The sequence below is a fragment of the Diplotaxodon limnothrissa genome, linkage group LG2, assembly GCF_057381915.1.
Source record: "Diplotaxodon limnothrissa isolate DT_005_m linkage group LG2, D_limnothrissa_male_GT1.1, whole genome shotgun sequence".
Classification (NCBI taxonomy): domain Eukaryota; kingdom Metazoa; phylum Chordata; class Actinopteri; order Cichliformes; family Cichlidae; genus Diplotaxodon; species Diplotaxodon limnothrissa.
In genome coordinates, this window is record NC_140597.1 from 4,242,458 (window position 1) to 4,256,088 (window position 13,631).

Here is a 13,631-nt window from a genome sequence, read left to right on the forward strand (position 1 = left end):
TAATCTTCTGCTACCATCTAGTGGTGAAAACTACACCTAAACCCCACTGAGGCCTGCATTAATGCCTCTAATTTAACTGGTTTGCAAATAAGTTAAATGGATCTTTATCCACTCGATTAAATAACCCTGAGTTGCTGTTAAGTGGAGCATTGTTCTTTGTCAGTGCAGCAACAGCCTGCTTCTACCAAATCTATGCAACACTCATATATATGTGTGGCCATACTCGTGCCTCAAAAATGGCCAATCCTTTTCAAGATTTGGCACTGAGCTGATTAAATCTGACTCCAGATTTTAAGCTGAAAGCCAAAATGCTGTCACAGGTGCCTACAGACGAATGATTGTGAATCAACAGGGAAAAAAAGTGATGGAAGTGGTTTGTTTGGAGCTGTTCTGTTGTGCTATGTATTTATTAATATGTTGAAATGATGATAAGCATTCTGCTCGTGGCGATATTTCCTCATAATTTCCTGTATATACCAACATCAACAGAACTCTGGGTAACAATGACAAGTGCTGTTGGTCTTATTACCAGGAGATGTCACTGCAACTTTAAAATAGAATAGAATATGATGGAAAACAGAGTGATGTAGTTTTTAGTACAGTCACCATGCAACAAGAAGTTTCCTCACAGTCCAAAGGCATGTGAGGGAATGTGATTGACTGGTGATTCTAGTTTCTTAATTTGATGTCAGTGGGGATGTTAGACTGCGTGATTACTTTCTCTCTGTGTTGGCCCTGTAATGATGACCTGTCCTGCCTTTCACACTGTGATAGCTGGGCTAGTCTTCAGCCACTACAAAGTGGATAAGTAGTTAAGAAAATGAATGGCTGGGTGGGTAATAGAATTTGCTCATAAAGGTTATCTATTATTTTAATTATCTGTTTGGTATTCAATGTAATAATTTTTTGCACACTCAATTAACATATTCATCATTAACCCAGACATCCTCTTCTGGTGGTGGAACAAAGAAGTAAACAAACAGCTGTGGTAATGTGACAGTTTGCACTAAACATGTGACACTTATACACATTCAATGTAGACGCTTTCTTTTGTTCCCTGGAAACTGACTTGGTTTTTGCAATGAAAATCACTCAGCAGCATTTTTAGAGCTGCAATGTAGAAGATTTGTTTTGATAATTCTTCTGTCCAGTGGAATGAGTTAATTGCCAGACAACTCCTACAAAAACCCAACTTTCTCCAGGTTTTTTACATTTACATCAGTGATTCAGTGTGCCTTCACACTCTGAGTCACTGATCATCTCAAAGATAAAGCTGGTACGCGCCCTGTGTCTGCATATGCAAATATTATATAATTTTGAAGCATGGTATTACGTGTTAATTTCATCACAGGGAGTCATATAAAGAGGTCGACTTTTAGCCAGTGTCTGTAAGCCACTGTGCAACATATACCGCCTCTGCGTGTTGTACCTATTTATTTTATAGCTGTAATAACGCACAAGTGCCACTAGGGGGCAATGTAGCTCCATACCTGGAGACGTCTATTGGGGTCCGCGAAATCGTAGATGGGCTTGAATAGAATAGAATAGAATAGAATAGAATAGAATAGAATAGAATAGAATAGTGAAATCATATATTATACATTAGTCAAAGTAGTATAAGTCTATATTGATAGATACCATTCTTATTGCTGTTGCTGCTAATACTACTATTACTGATAAAATAATAATAATAACAATAACAACAATAATAATAGTTGTAATAAAAATCTCCTTTTTAAAGACTCGTTCAGCTTTCCTGGAGTGCCTGTTGTAACGTTTCTGTTCTTTTGTGCATTATTGCTGTAACTAAAAATTATTAATAATAATCATTTGAGTAAGTGTCCCCCTCCTCGCAGCTATAAACCGCTCCAAATTTGTCCTGCACGCTCCTGCTCTCTGATTGGTCTATTTTCTGATTGGCCTGCCCTCTGATTGGTTGAAAGTTACGTGCTGGGACAATCCGTCGACTGGAGTTTTGTTTTCTCGCCTGCGGCCCTAATACAGACGGCGTACCGCTGCTGGAGGCGATGAGGATATGATATTAAGGTTTTTATTCTAAACATAGTTATCTCGATAGTTTACTGGAGAGTGTAGATGCATTTTTTTCCTCTCTCTCTGTTTTCTTTCCTCTTTTCCCGGTTCTCTTACTCCGCTCATTGGAGCGGTTTACATGCGGGCTGTCATTCAGAAATACTACAGATACATTTTGAGCGCTCATGTGTTTGACCGTGCTCATGAATTCAGTTTTCTGCGTTTAGTCGCATGATTGTCGCTTTACTTTGTCCAAGTAGACTTAATACAAGTTGGTATTTCAGTCACAAACACGTGTCTGCACAATCAAGTTATTGTAGTCTTCCAGTCATTGGACTTAAGGTGAATTACTTTTTTTGCGGAATAACGGCGTGGTGCCCCCCCGGCGGGTAACATACTGAGGATACCGCAACACGGCTGAGAACAGAACAGTAAGTCCGTCTTCTAAAGTCACTAAAGTACATTAATGTTAATGTTTCTGCACTTCATAGTGACTTTCACAGTGAACTTGTTTGCTATCTTTCAGTTTTATTAGCTTGCATGTTGGAAAACAACATATCCTATAGAAATTGGTAACCGGTTAGAACTGTTGCAGTTCTAACCAAATTCCCAGGGACTAAAGTAAAAACCAATTTTTGAAGCATATTCATATCGTGCAAATGTTTTAAAACGGACAGATATTGGCAGATGTGGCTTCATGATAATACGTCCACATTTTTCATACACGTACAGATACCCAGTCTGGACTCATATTCATGAAAGCTATCACAAAATACAGAATTTTCTCCCTTTCTAAATACTTTTAATGTTTTTGGTTAGAAATAACGTGAAATTGCCTAATAGTAATAATGTACTTGTAAATGCGTAAAACACCTTATGAAAACGTTTTGTAGTAAGGTGTTTAACGCAAATAAAATTTAACCTCACTGAAGATCTCAGCTTAATTCTCAGTCCCTGCCAAATCAGTTATCTTGCACTTTAAAGTGAGTAGCAGTTCCTAGTGAGCTGAGACCCAGCGGATGACAGATACTGATCAAAGATAAAGATGTGAAGTATTGAAATAAGATCTCATAAGGTTTGGGAGGAAATTTATGGGGCAGAAAGATTAAAAACGGAGTAAGGAGAGACTTATGGACAGGTGGACAGAATAAATCTGCAAGGAAAGTAGTCTGACTTCCAGAAAGTGTTCTGACAGATTTATTCTCCTGTCTGGTCGTGGATGAACACCTTACTTTGTTGTCACTGCCACTGATTAGATCAAGAAATTGTTTTAAACATATGATGCATCAAAAAGAAGAGATTCTGGGGTTATTTCTGGGGCATTTTTTCTTTTAAAATTCCTGGCAAGGTTTTCATTTCACCATTTGGTACTGCATTTCCTTTCACAAGCAGCTATTTTGACAGCATCTGATCATAAGAGAGCGTCAAATGTTGAAATGATAAAGGTGACCAGAGACTGTGAAGACAGAAGGGAAAAGTGTGGTTGATTAAGTGATCATTTACATACAGAAATGTAAAAAAAAACTGCACCTTTAAGGCAGGAACTCAGTAGCACCACAGGTGTTATACATTAATAAGAATCTTAATATCTTTTTTGTCATTTAATTTCCTTTCAGATCAAATCGTCTGACCTTTTTTCTTCCTCATAAAAATACAAAAATGGGGCTTTTCCGGGTCTGTCTGTTGTTGGAGATGGTCCTTATTTCCACCGCTGTCAGGGGTGAGTAACAAAAGTACTGAAATCAACAACTGTAGAGTATTGCAGTCAGATTGTGTGACTATCCAACAGCCTTATAAAGGTTGGTGCAGTTAAATAGTTGTGGGGATGTTTTCATGGTGTGCATTCTTATTCACTGCTACATCAGTGTATTCTTTTTGTCAGTATCTTCCTCTGCTCCTTGGGTTTCTTAATTTCTTTTCAGAATTGATATATTTGTTCAGAAACTATAATGTATTTGCATTCCTTCATTTAACTCTACGTCACTGAATTACCATAGATCCAAACACTGTCTGGTTGTTACATTTTCTGAGATGTTCCTGTGCTGTCCTGGGACCTCTTGGTTATCCCAAGGGTGCTACTGTGACACCAATCAAGTAAAAAAACCTTTTGACTATTGGAATATTCAGATCTTCATATTTTGCAACGTTATTTGGTTTTCAGTTTCAGGATTCAGATACTCTTTTGTATATATAGCTACATGTCACCATAAGCTCCAGATGTAGTCACTGTCACTTCAGTCACTGTTGCTGCTGACTATAATTTTCTCTTTGAGTGGTTGTTTTATTCATACAGTTTTAACAGAATTGCGTGAAAAACTAACTACACCCTTATCGCTTACTGGACTCAAGAAAGTAAATTGCAGCCAGGGGTTGCTAATCAAATGCATTTGATTAATTAAAAGCAAGTGTGACCATATCTATAAAAGCAAAAGCGCTGGCAATTTGCTGGTCTGGAGCATTTGCACAATGCCGTAGTCTTTCCGGGAGTGGACATCCCAGCAAATCCACCACAGACCAAAAAATTCTGAAAGGAATTGCAAAAAGCTCAAGAGCTACTTAGTTAGCTTCTTAAATGTTAAAGTTCATGACAGTGGAATTAGAAAAATACTGAATAAGTATACAGTATGGCTTGTTTGGAAGGTGTGCCAGAAGAAAGCCTCTTTGCACTAAAAACAACATGGCAGCTTGACTCTGGCTTGCAAAACTGCATCTGAACTAACCACAAAACGTCTGGAACAATGTCCTTTGAATAAATGAGGCCAAAGTGGAGATGTCTAGTTGTAATGCACAGCACCATGTTGGCAAAATCCGAACACAGCATATCAGAGCAAACACCTCATACCAAGAATCAAGCACAATAGTGATGATTTCGATTTGCTTTGCAGTCATTGAGTTAAGCGTGAACTCCTGTACAACAAAGCACTCTAGAACAGCGGTCCCAAACCTTTTTTGCACCACAGTCCGGTTTATGTCCGACAATATTTTCACGGACTGACCTTTAAGGTGTCACGGATAAATACAACAAAATAAAACCAATACCGGTACCAAAATACGGAAGATTTATTCATAACACACGGGAAATGACCAAGGCAAACAGAGTTAACAATCAAAACGATTTAAAAAATAACACTTAAAACAGATAGAAACCCTGAAAACCATGAATTTCACACCAGAGCCTCAACTCTCGTGGCCCAGTACCAAACGACTCACAGACCTCTACCAGCTGCACTAGAATCGAATGGGAGGCCATTTGTCAGACAGCAATACGGTCATAACACAGGACAACAATCCCAAACACATCAGCAAGTTTGCAACAGAATACTGAAAAAGAAAAGAATCATGGCGTTGCAAAGTCCTGTCATCAATCCAATTGAAATGCTGTGGCATGAGAACTCTACCAGCTATTGAATCATGGGATGTACTTGAGTTTTTCACCTGACCTCATAGAGTCACGTGGCTGTAAATGAAAAAATCACCGTACAGCCTTTAACACATAACTTATGTCTGGAGTGTCAGAGCTTCAGATAATCGTGCAGATCACAAACTGAATTCTTCAGCCGTATAGGGGGGTCTGTCACCACCATCGGTTACAGAACAGCTCCTTGTACTTTGTTCAACAATGTGTTTTTTGTCAGTGAAAATCAGTGTAATAGAGACAAACAACAACAAGCTGTACATAGATGAGAGCGATTCCCTGCTTGCCTGCAGGCTTTATGGGCAGACAGTTGTGGAGCTGGCGCCCGTTCCTCAGATCACACCAACGATGAGTTTTTAGTCGGAACAAAGCTGCATTCAGCGAGGCGAGGCAGAGCCAGCATGCAGACACGGGGCCGAAAGTAAACACAGGGCCATAGACCGCAAAGAGATGAGATTAGATTAGCCTATTAGGGATGTTTGCTGTACAATGCATATCCTCCCACTCACTGACTGCAGCCTGTCAGCTTAGTCAGGCAGCAGAGAAGGACAGAGAGCAAGATTAAGGAGAATGGAGGAAAGACGTGGAAAAGAAATCGGAAGGAAGGGGGGCAGGACTAGGGAGATTGGAGTAAGAATGGATGATAGAAGGGACCTAGTGAGAAAAGAAACCAGTGGGTACAAGTGAGGTAGGAATAGGAGGGGAAATGGACAGTGGCTGAAAACACTTTACAGCAGAGAGTGTAAGAAAGGGGGCAAGAGAGCACGAGGCGAACAGAGCTTTATACCATTAAAAAGATCGCAAATCTCACAAATCTTCCCCGTCACCAACTTTTTTTGCATAATAGAATCCAAATTACAACAAGTTAGCAGCAGATATCATCTACAAGAATACAAGAATCTAAAAGAATCTTAATCTGACTGGCTTATTTATTACATTTTTCCACTGCACTCTAGGAAATGATACAAAGAAACATTTTAAATGTGTGACTACTGAGATATCTCAGAGAAATATGCCAGCTATGTCAGCAATAAACAAGAAAAGTAAAAATATCACAGCTCACAATAGGACATTTCAAATTGAAAACAAGGTCTCATGGTATCATTTATCAGACCATTAGCCTTTCTACACAAGATGCAGTTAAAGTAAATTTAAGCTATTTTATAATTTAGGACATTATGTAAAAAAGCATTACCTTAAAATTACCACATTGTTAAAGAGAAAATGTTTATTATAATAATAAATTATTAAACATAAGGGTCTAATAACTGTTGCTGTGGATTGTGCCGAGGAACGAGGAAGTGACACGGAGATAGTGAGACAGGCAGTTAGTGATAAAGAGGCAACTTTGGTGCCCCTTGCAACAGATGTAGAGTTGCTGCACTCCAGAGGCTTACACAACTGCACTGTGTGAACTGGGGTCTGCGTGCATAAGTGTGTGTAGCTGAGCATGAGACTGAGCAGCTGAGAGATTAGCATTCTTGCCTGTTAGCTGAACAGCACCGAGCTTGGTTTCAGGGGTCAAAAAGTAGTAGGCCAGTGGATTTGAGGCTGCCTGCAGCTTTGGACAGAGTTAGATTCCAGATCAAATCAAATATTTGACATTTCCAGGAATCCTTTGTGAACTTCAGAACTGCTCTTTGGATTTTGTCACTTTTGGCAGAATCAAACTTTTTACCTCCGTTTCTGATCTTTATGCTGTTAAGCTACCTTCTGTACCTTAATATGTACATTATAGACATGAGAGTGGTAGTGATTTTAATCATATTTCACAAAATGTTAAACCATGGCAGATTTGCACATTGAAGCAGATGTAATGCAACTTCCAAATATTTCCACTGCCGCTACAAATACACTCTCCAAGAGTTTCCTTAGACTTCGAGAATAATGGCCTCCTTCAAGTCCAGTTTCCCTCAGCATTAAACAATTATACAAAGAAACCAGATTCTGTAGAGCAGATGTTGCATTTTGACTTTCTACTGACTTAAACTGCTAGCTTTGGTGCTTTCTGAAGACGCAGCTGAACGATCTACTAAATGTGTTAGACACTGAGCACATCCAGTTGTGGTTTATTAGTGTATATGCTGTTATTGTGTATGCATCTACAAATATGGAGATAGATTAATTATGTGATGAAAAATGCCATGTGTATGTCAGATGGTTATCAGTCTGTCAGTTGGTATTTATATAAGACAGCTGTTGCAGCTTGATGGTCAAACAACTGGTGCACGACTGGTAGGATGATATTAATGCGATTATTGAAGTTAATCCACCAGATTTTTGTTTTCCTCTTTGTACGAGCTTATATGTTGAAATGGCATTTCACAGTCTTAGATCTCTCTGGAAGCAAATTCAGAAAAAAAAAGACGTACCCAGAAATGAGATGATTTGTGGGTTTCTGTACATGGTTTCCTGATGTACTCTTCTGTCTAAACAGTTTCATGTTTTCCATGTGATTGTGCCGTATAGACCACCCATTATTTGGACGAAGAGAGAGAAACAGACACGGCAAGGAGAGGGTTCATCGCTGTGGGTTGTTGTTATAATAAGTGTAAAAAAGCCCACAGCCACATTAAAAATGCATCTTCATTCCACGAAAGCTGCCAAAGAAGCAACACTGCAAACACACACTGAGAAACAGAGGGGGAGAGAGAGAGAACAGTTCATCGTCACTGCAGGAAATGACAGACAGAAAGTGCAGAGTGTAAACAGCCACATGCACAGACGCTGGAAACATATACAAGTAGAAGATTCTACCCATAAATATAATTTAACATATAAGCAGTCACACACAGGCCCCCAATCCCTTAACAACCCTCTGCCCCACACACTCACTACTGAGGAATGTAATTAGCATGCTAACACTAACAGTGATATGTAGGAGAGAACTGTGGTTAGGTAAAGAGTGGAGAATGAGACAGTAATCAGAGGTAAGTGGAACACATAAATAGCACAGGTTTTAAGTTTTTAGAAGAGCTAAAGATGGCTGGAGGGCAGGATGAAGTGATAGGTATGAAAACTACAACTCACAATCCCTTTATTTTTCCATCAGTTATTTAAAGTTTGTCATTAATGGTTAAAAATCTGTCATCAAATTGTGAAAAATTCCTGCCACAAGTTCCCAGTACCCAAGACGACAATTTAAAATGTCTGTTTTATCCAGCCATCAGTCGAGTATACCAAGAGAGGTAAAAACAAAAGATACAACTACAGAATTGGCTTTTATTTCTAGGTGTAGTAATTAGATACTCTCTGGAACAACAACTTTAAAAAATAATGGCTACTTTAAAGATAAAATAAAACGTAGCAGTAAGTTTCTGCCTGTCTGACATTTAGTGGATTTAGATGGAAGAGAGCAGAATGATTCCTCTTTAATGGAACAGCTGCTTTTCAGACCACTGCTTTGTGCTTCATTGTAACAAGACGCATTATAAGGGCAATATAGCATCACATTTTATCACAGTGTAGCAGCAGTGTAAGTAAATGAAGGGTATTTTCCATCCTTTTCCACGAATTAGGATTATTAAGGACAGACTACCTAATTCAGAGAGTGAATCTACTAAAAACATCGTGCTAGCTTTAGCATTATAGTGAAATAGTTTTCGCATAACAAAAGTAGCTAAGAGGTTGTATCTTGAGTTGAACTTCTTACCAAGGCCCTGCTTTTCCATCATGTAAACATATTACTAATTTCATTCACCGTTTGCTCTTCCTGTCATATGGAATAATGCTCAGTGAAGTCACTTGTATAGTTTTTGTTGCACATCACCAGTTTTCTTGCATATTTGGTAAAGTATTGCTTCGTTGGAGGTTGTCGAGGTAGCTCCTTTTTAGGTACCAAATTGTCACCAGAAGGTGACACGCGGCGCTCACCCTCAGTGCCCGGGCATGTCTTGTTGTGCGCACTAGGGAACATAAAAGGCATTGCTATATAATAGTATCACAATATTACAGTTTGATATATACAAATCTGGACTAGTATGCGATATGGCTCACATAAAATGAATCTCTTTCACCTCACTAGTTTAAGCATTCAAAGTGTCCTTAGTCACAGCTAACAATTGTAAATGCCATTTGACATGCTGATAACCATTATATGACCTGGGGGTGTTTACCTGCCAGTCTCAGTGTTCGCACAGGAGGTGCTAAAACTAGATTACCCAAAATGGGTGAAACATTCATCAGAATCCACGCTAGGCCTTAGAAAATGTTTCTTCTCTTGCGTGGAACCAGTATTTTTTACCTTTAACCTACAGAGTTTTTTGTTAGTGTATTATGGAAAAACTAAAGAGCCCTTTAGTAAATGGTTTAAACGATTATGCACTTTAATTTAAGATTTAACTGAGGCTTTTATCCTCTATTTGAGAGAAGAAACAGACTGTGTGTGTGTGTGTGTGTGTGTGTGTGTGTGTGTGTGTGTGTGTGTGTGTGTGTGTGTGTGTGTGTGTGTGTGTGTGTGTGCTGGTTGATTAACTGACAAAGGGAAGCTTCAAAGGATCCAAATGACTCTTTCAGTTCCTCTTGTTAAATCCTAACGTCAGGGCCAAATGTTGTTGGCTGTTTGGGCTGGTGCAGCTGTGGCTGTCAAAAAAACTCCAAATACCAACAATGCACTTTAAAGAAGAGACCTGAAATATTCGTGCATGTCCCTTTTACGTGTTAGTCTAAAGTGTGAGTTTTCAAAACCTAGAACTTATTCTACAATATGACATGTCCTACAGATTAACTAGCACTGATGTGGACCTCTTCACGGGCAACGAGCTGGGACCTTGTGGAGCAGTCCTGCAGCTCACTGTTTTATGGGGTCTGCTAATGTTGAAGGCTATTAGCCCACATTTAGATAAAGTCAATGTTTGCTTTGAGTTTGCTAATGGTGGGGTTTAATGGGGCTGTCTGGACGTTCTCTGCAGGGGCTGACGCTGTGTCGCAGTATTGCTAAGACGCGATGCCTGTTTGTGGAGGGGGTGCAGGAGAAGGAAAGGCAACAGGAGAAGATAAGATAGAAAAGGGCAGTGTGGAAAAAATACTGAGAAAGAAACAGAAATATTTAACAGACAGTTTTGAACTGACTTCATGACTAAATTTGTAATCATTTAAAAATACTGGAAATGTCTTTAGAATAATTGCACACCCCTAATAGCAGTAGTCTAACATAGGGCTGTTTGATATAACGATATATATCGGATGACGATATAAAAACATCTGTCGTTTCATTTTACGCTATCGTTTGTTTCGTGGTGTCGCAAAATAAACTGTTTACGGCAATATTTTTTCATGGTTTTGATGGTCACTATAGTGGCTATATTAGTTTCTTAAAGTTCTCTCTTTCTCTTATATTTAATATAACCACACTACGGACGGACAAGCTAGTTTTTATGCGTTGTGGTTAGCAACAACGACGGTAACAGCATCGCGCGTCCGCTTGCTTATGTTCCACATAAACCTTTCACAATAAAGCTCAAGATCCTGTTGAGACTTTTCAAAATAAACTGAATCACGTGAAAGATGCAGATTATTTATGGATGAGAAGTAAAAAAAGAGCCGCCTTTTCCCCGCAGCACGCCGTGTAATAAATACTCACAAAGAAAACGGCGGCCGTTACAACTTATGTCTAAAAATGTGTCGTTTCATGCATCGTTTAAAACACTCGACTCCAGCTACATGACGCGCAGCTGGAAACACTTCTCGCAAGTCGAGCTGCCCGAGATTCACAGAATTTACAGAAAATGTTACATTTTTGTGATTTATATCGTTATCGGACGATAGAATTCTTATATCGGGATATGAGATTTTGGTCATATCGCACAGCCTAACATAAAAGGAGGATTAATGAAAGGCTGAGAGTTACAGTTGCTAGTATGATGCTGCAAGGACATAATATGAAGACAAAGTAAGTTTTTGTGAACATTAAATATTATACACATTTCTCTTCTGACCAGCATGTGCAACACATCTGTAATTCCAGAAGCTTTTTAATATTATTTCTTCATTCCCGCTTTATTTATATGCAGTATTTTCCCCCAATTCCCTTTTTTTCAGCTCTCCGTCTTTCCCGGCTTCTCTGTCTCTCCCTTACATGGTGCATTATTGTGTGGCGCCACAGTGCTGTATTGTGGTCTCAGTGGGGTTGGGGTATGTTTGGTCAACGCTACAGCACAGCAGGTCAGAGGGCACCTGGCAGATCAGGGAGGGGTCAGGGAGAGTGTGAGCATCAGTTTATGTACACACACTGTGAATGTGTGTGGCTGTAACGCAGGGTCAGAGAAAGCACATGCTGGCACCAGAGGAGTCTGTAATAACACTGGTGGAACTCCACAGGACAGCACGCATTAGTTTCACTGCATTTTTACATCGTTGTCTCTAGTGTGTGTTCCAAACTTCATCAAGCATGTATTAATAGATTTAATGAGGTAATATAAATTATCCCAAACTTATAACATAGGTTTTAACAATTAAAGACCTCAGTTGTGAAGTGATTATAAGTCAACAAAAATTGCTTACAATGATTGAAATCTATTGTCTTTATTGTTTCCTATTAACTATTTATAAAACATCTGTTTAAATTATGCACTGAATTTAATAAAATTAGTTATATAGCCATAGACAGCAGTGATAATTGTAAGCAAACAGTCTCATAAATGTAATGCCATTAATCTGCTGTGCAGGTGTGAAGTATAAAATGTGTTTTTAGTCTCCAGTAGACCCACATGGACTTTCTAGATACCAGTTTGTAGTAACTGGAAATGGATAGAAAGTGTTTTTAAGCAGATGAATAGAAAGACACCATAAGCAGTGTGTATTTTAAGAAAACACTCCTGCTGACACCCCATTTTTATCCATCAATATCCCAGTGGAATGATGCTCCAGGTTACTTTGGATCATTATTAGCCTTTACACTTAAAACCTTTTACCATGAACTGTTTTATTTTAAAGGTGAAACAGTAGAAAGTGTTCACAAGAAAGTCTTTTGAGTGTCACAGACTTAACTGTATGTACTTTGCTGCCTTTTACATCTCTCTCTGCAGTGTGTCTGTTTTCACTCTCACTTTCTTTCTCTCTCTGGCATTTTAAATCCTTTCTCACTTTCTTTGTCTCTGCTGTTTTCTCGCTCCTTGTCTGCCTTTAAATCAGATCTTTTCAGACCCCTTTTAACCCCCACCTACCATGCACACACACACACACACACACACACACACACACACACACACACACACACACACACACACACACACACACACACACACACACACACACACTTCAGCTGTTGATTCCTGGTGGCATTACAAATGGCATATTGAAAAGTGATCATTGGGACACTTTTTTCCCTTCAGCCTGTCATACTGACGTGAGTTGAAGTTATGCACCACTGTGGGCAGCTGTGAGCTTGTATCTATGTGTGTGTGTTTGTGTTATTTGTGTAATAAACAAAACAACAGGAACCCAACACCAGCCTGACCAGCATTATCACCATTACACCTTTGGTGTCAAATGTGATTGACATGTAATAGACATTTGGCCACACTCTCTTCATTTTGTCAAACATACTGATGACCTTTGACTCTAGGGAGTGGGAACTAATTGCACAGGATGTTAAGGTGGACAGCTTGTCTGTAGCTTTAAATTATAACAACTAAAGATTTCATATTTGGAAGGATTATGAAAGTAAATACCATGCCTACAATAGGAGGAAACGCTACAGTGCTGTTTTTTTTCCTGAAAGAATCACGATTTCTATAGAAAGTCATTTTTCTGCTGTCTTTTTTTCCTAATTGAATTAAAAAAAATACACCGCAACAAACAGATGAAAACCTCTACATAAGAGGGGACACAAATACTCTATCTTTATCCCCAGTGCCAGCTGTTGCTGTAGAATCCATACGGCAGGGGGATGTGAGCAGCATGTGGGGGTAGAGTTACATCCGAGCCATTTTAGGCATGAAGGGATAAGTTTCATAGAAAATAAAAGGAGTGAAATTGGTGTCCAAAGTGCTCGCAAGATCCTTACACTGTGTGTTACAGCCATTTTAGTACTCGCAGCCAAAGTAGTGAGCATATCCTCTGTTGTTTATTGTCAGTGGTTTAAAAATCAGCAGAAAATTGCATAACTGACATTTCTTGCTTTTTTTCCCAAAATAAGGCAAAACATTGACCAGATCTGTAAAAGATTACAAAAACAGAGTTTGAA

General features: G+C 39.0%; 1 protein-coding gene across 2 annotated transcripts in view; it reads left to right on the forward strand.

The window, feature by feature from the left end:
* The first annotated feature begins 1,995 nt into the window (after positions 1 to 1,995).
* The window catches only part of fgfrl1a (fibroblast growth factor receptor like 1a), a 64,120-nt gene continuing 52,484 nt past the window's right edge, over positions 1,996 to 13,631 (forward strand). For both annotated transcript variants that reach the window (XM_085360121.1, XM_085360130.1), the window contains exons 1-2: positions 1,996 to 2,462; positions 3,648 to 3,751. In XM_085360121.1, coding sequence (XP_085216247.1) covers positions 3,691 to 3,751 — 61 coding nt within the window. In that variant the 5' untranslated portion in view covers positions 1,996 to 2,462; positions 3,648 to 3,690. The remainder of the gene's footprint in view (positions 2,463 to 3,647; positions 3,752 to 13,631) is intronic.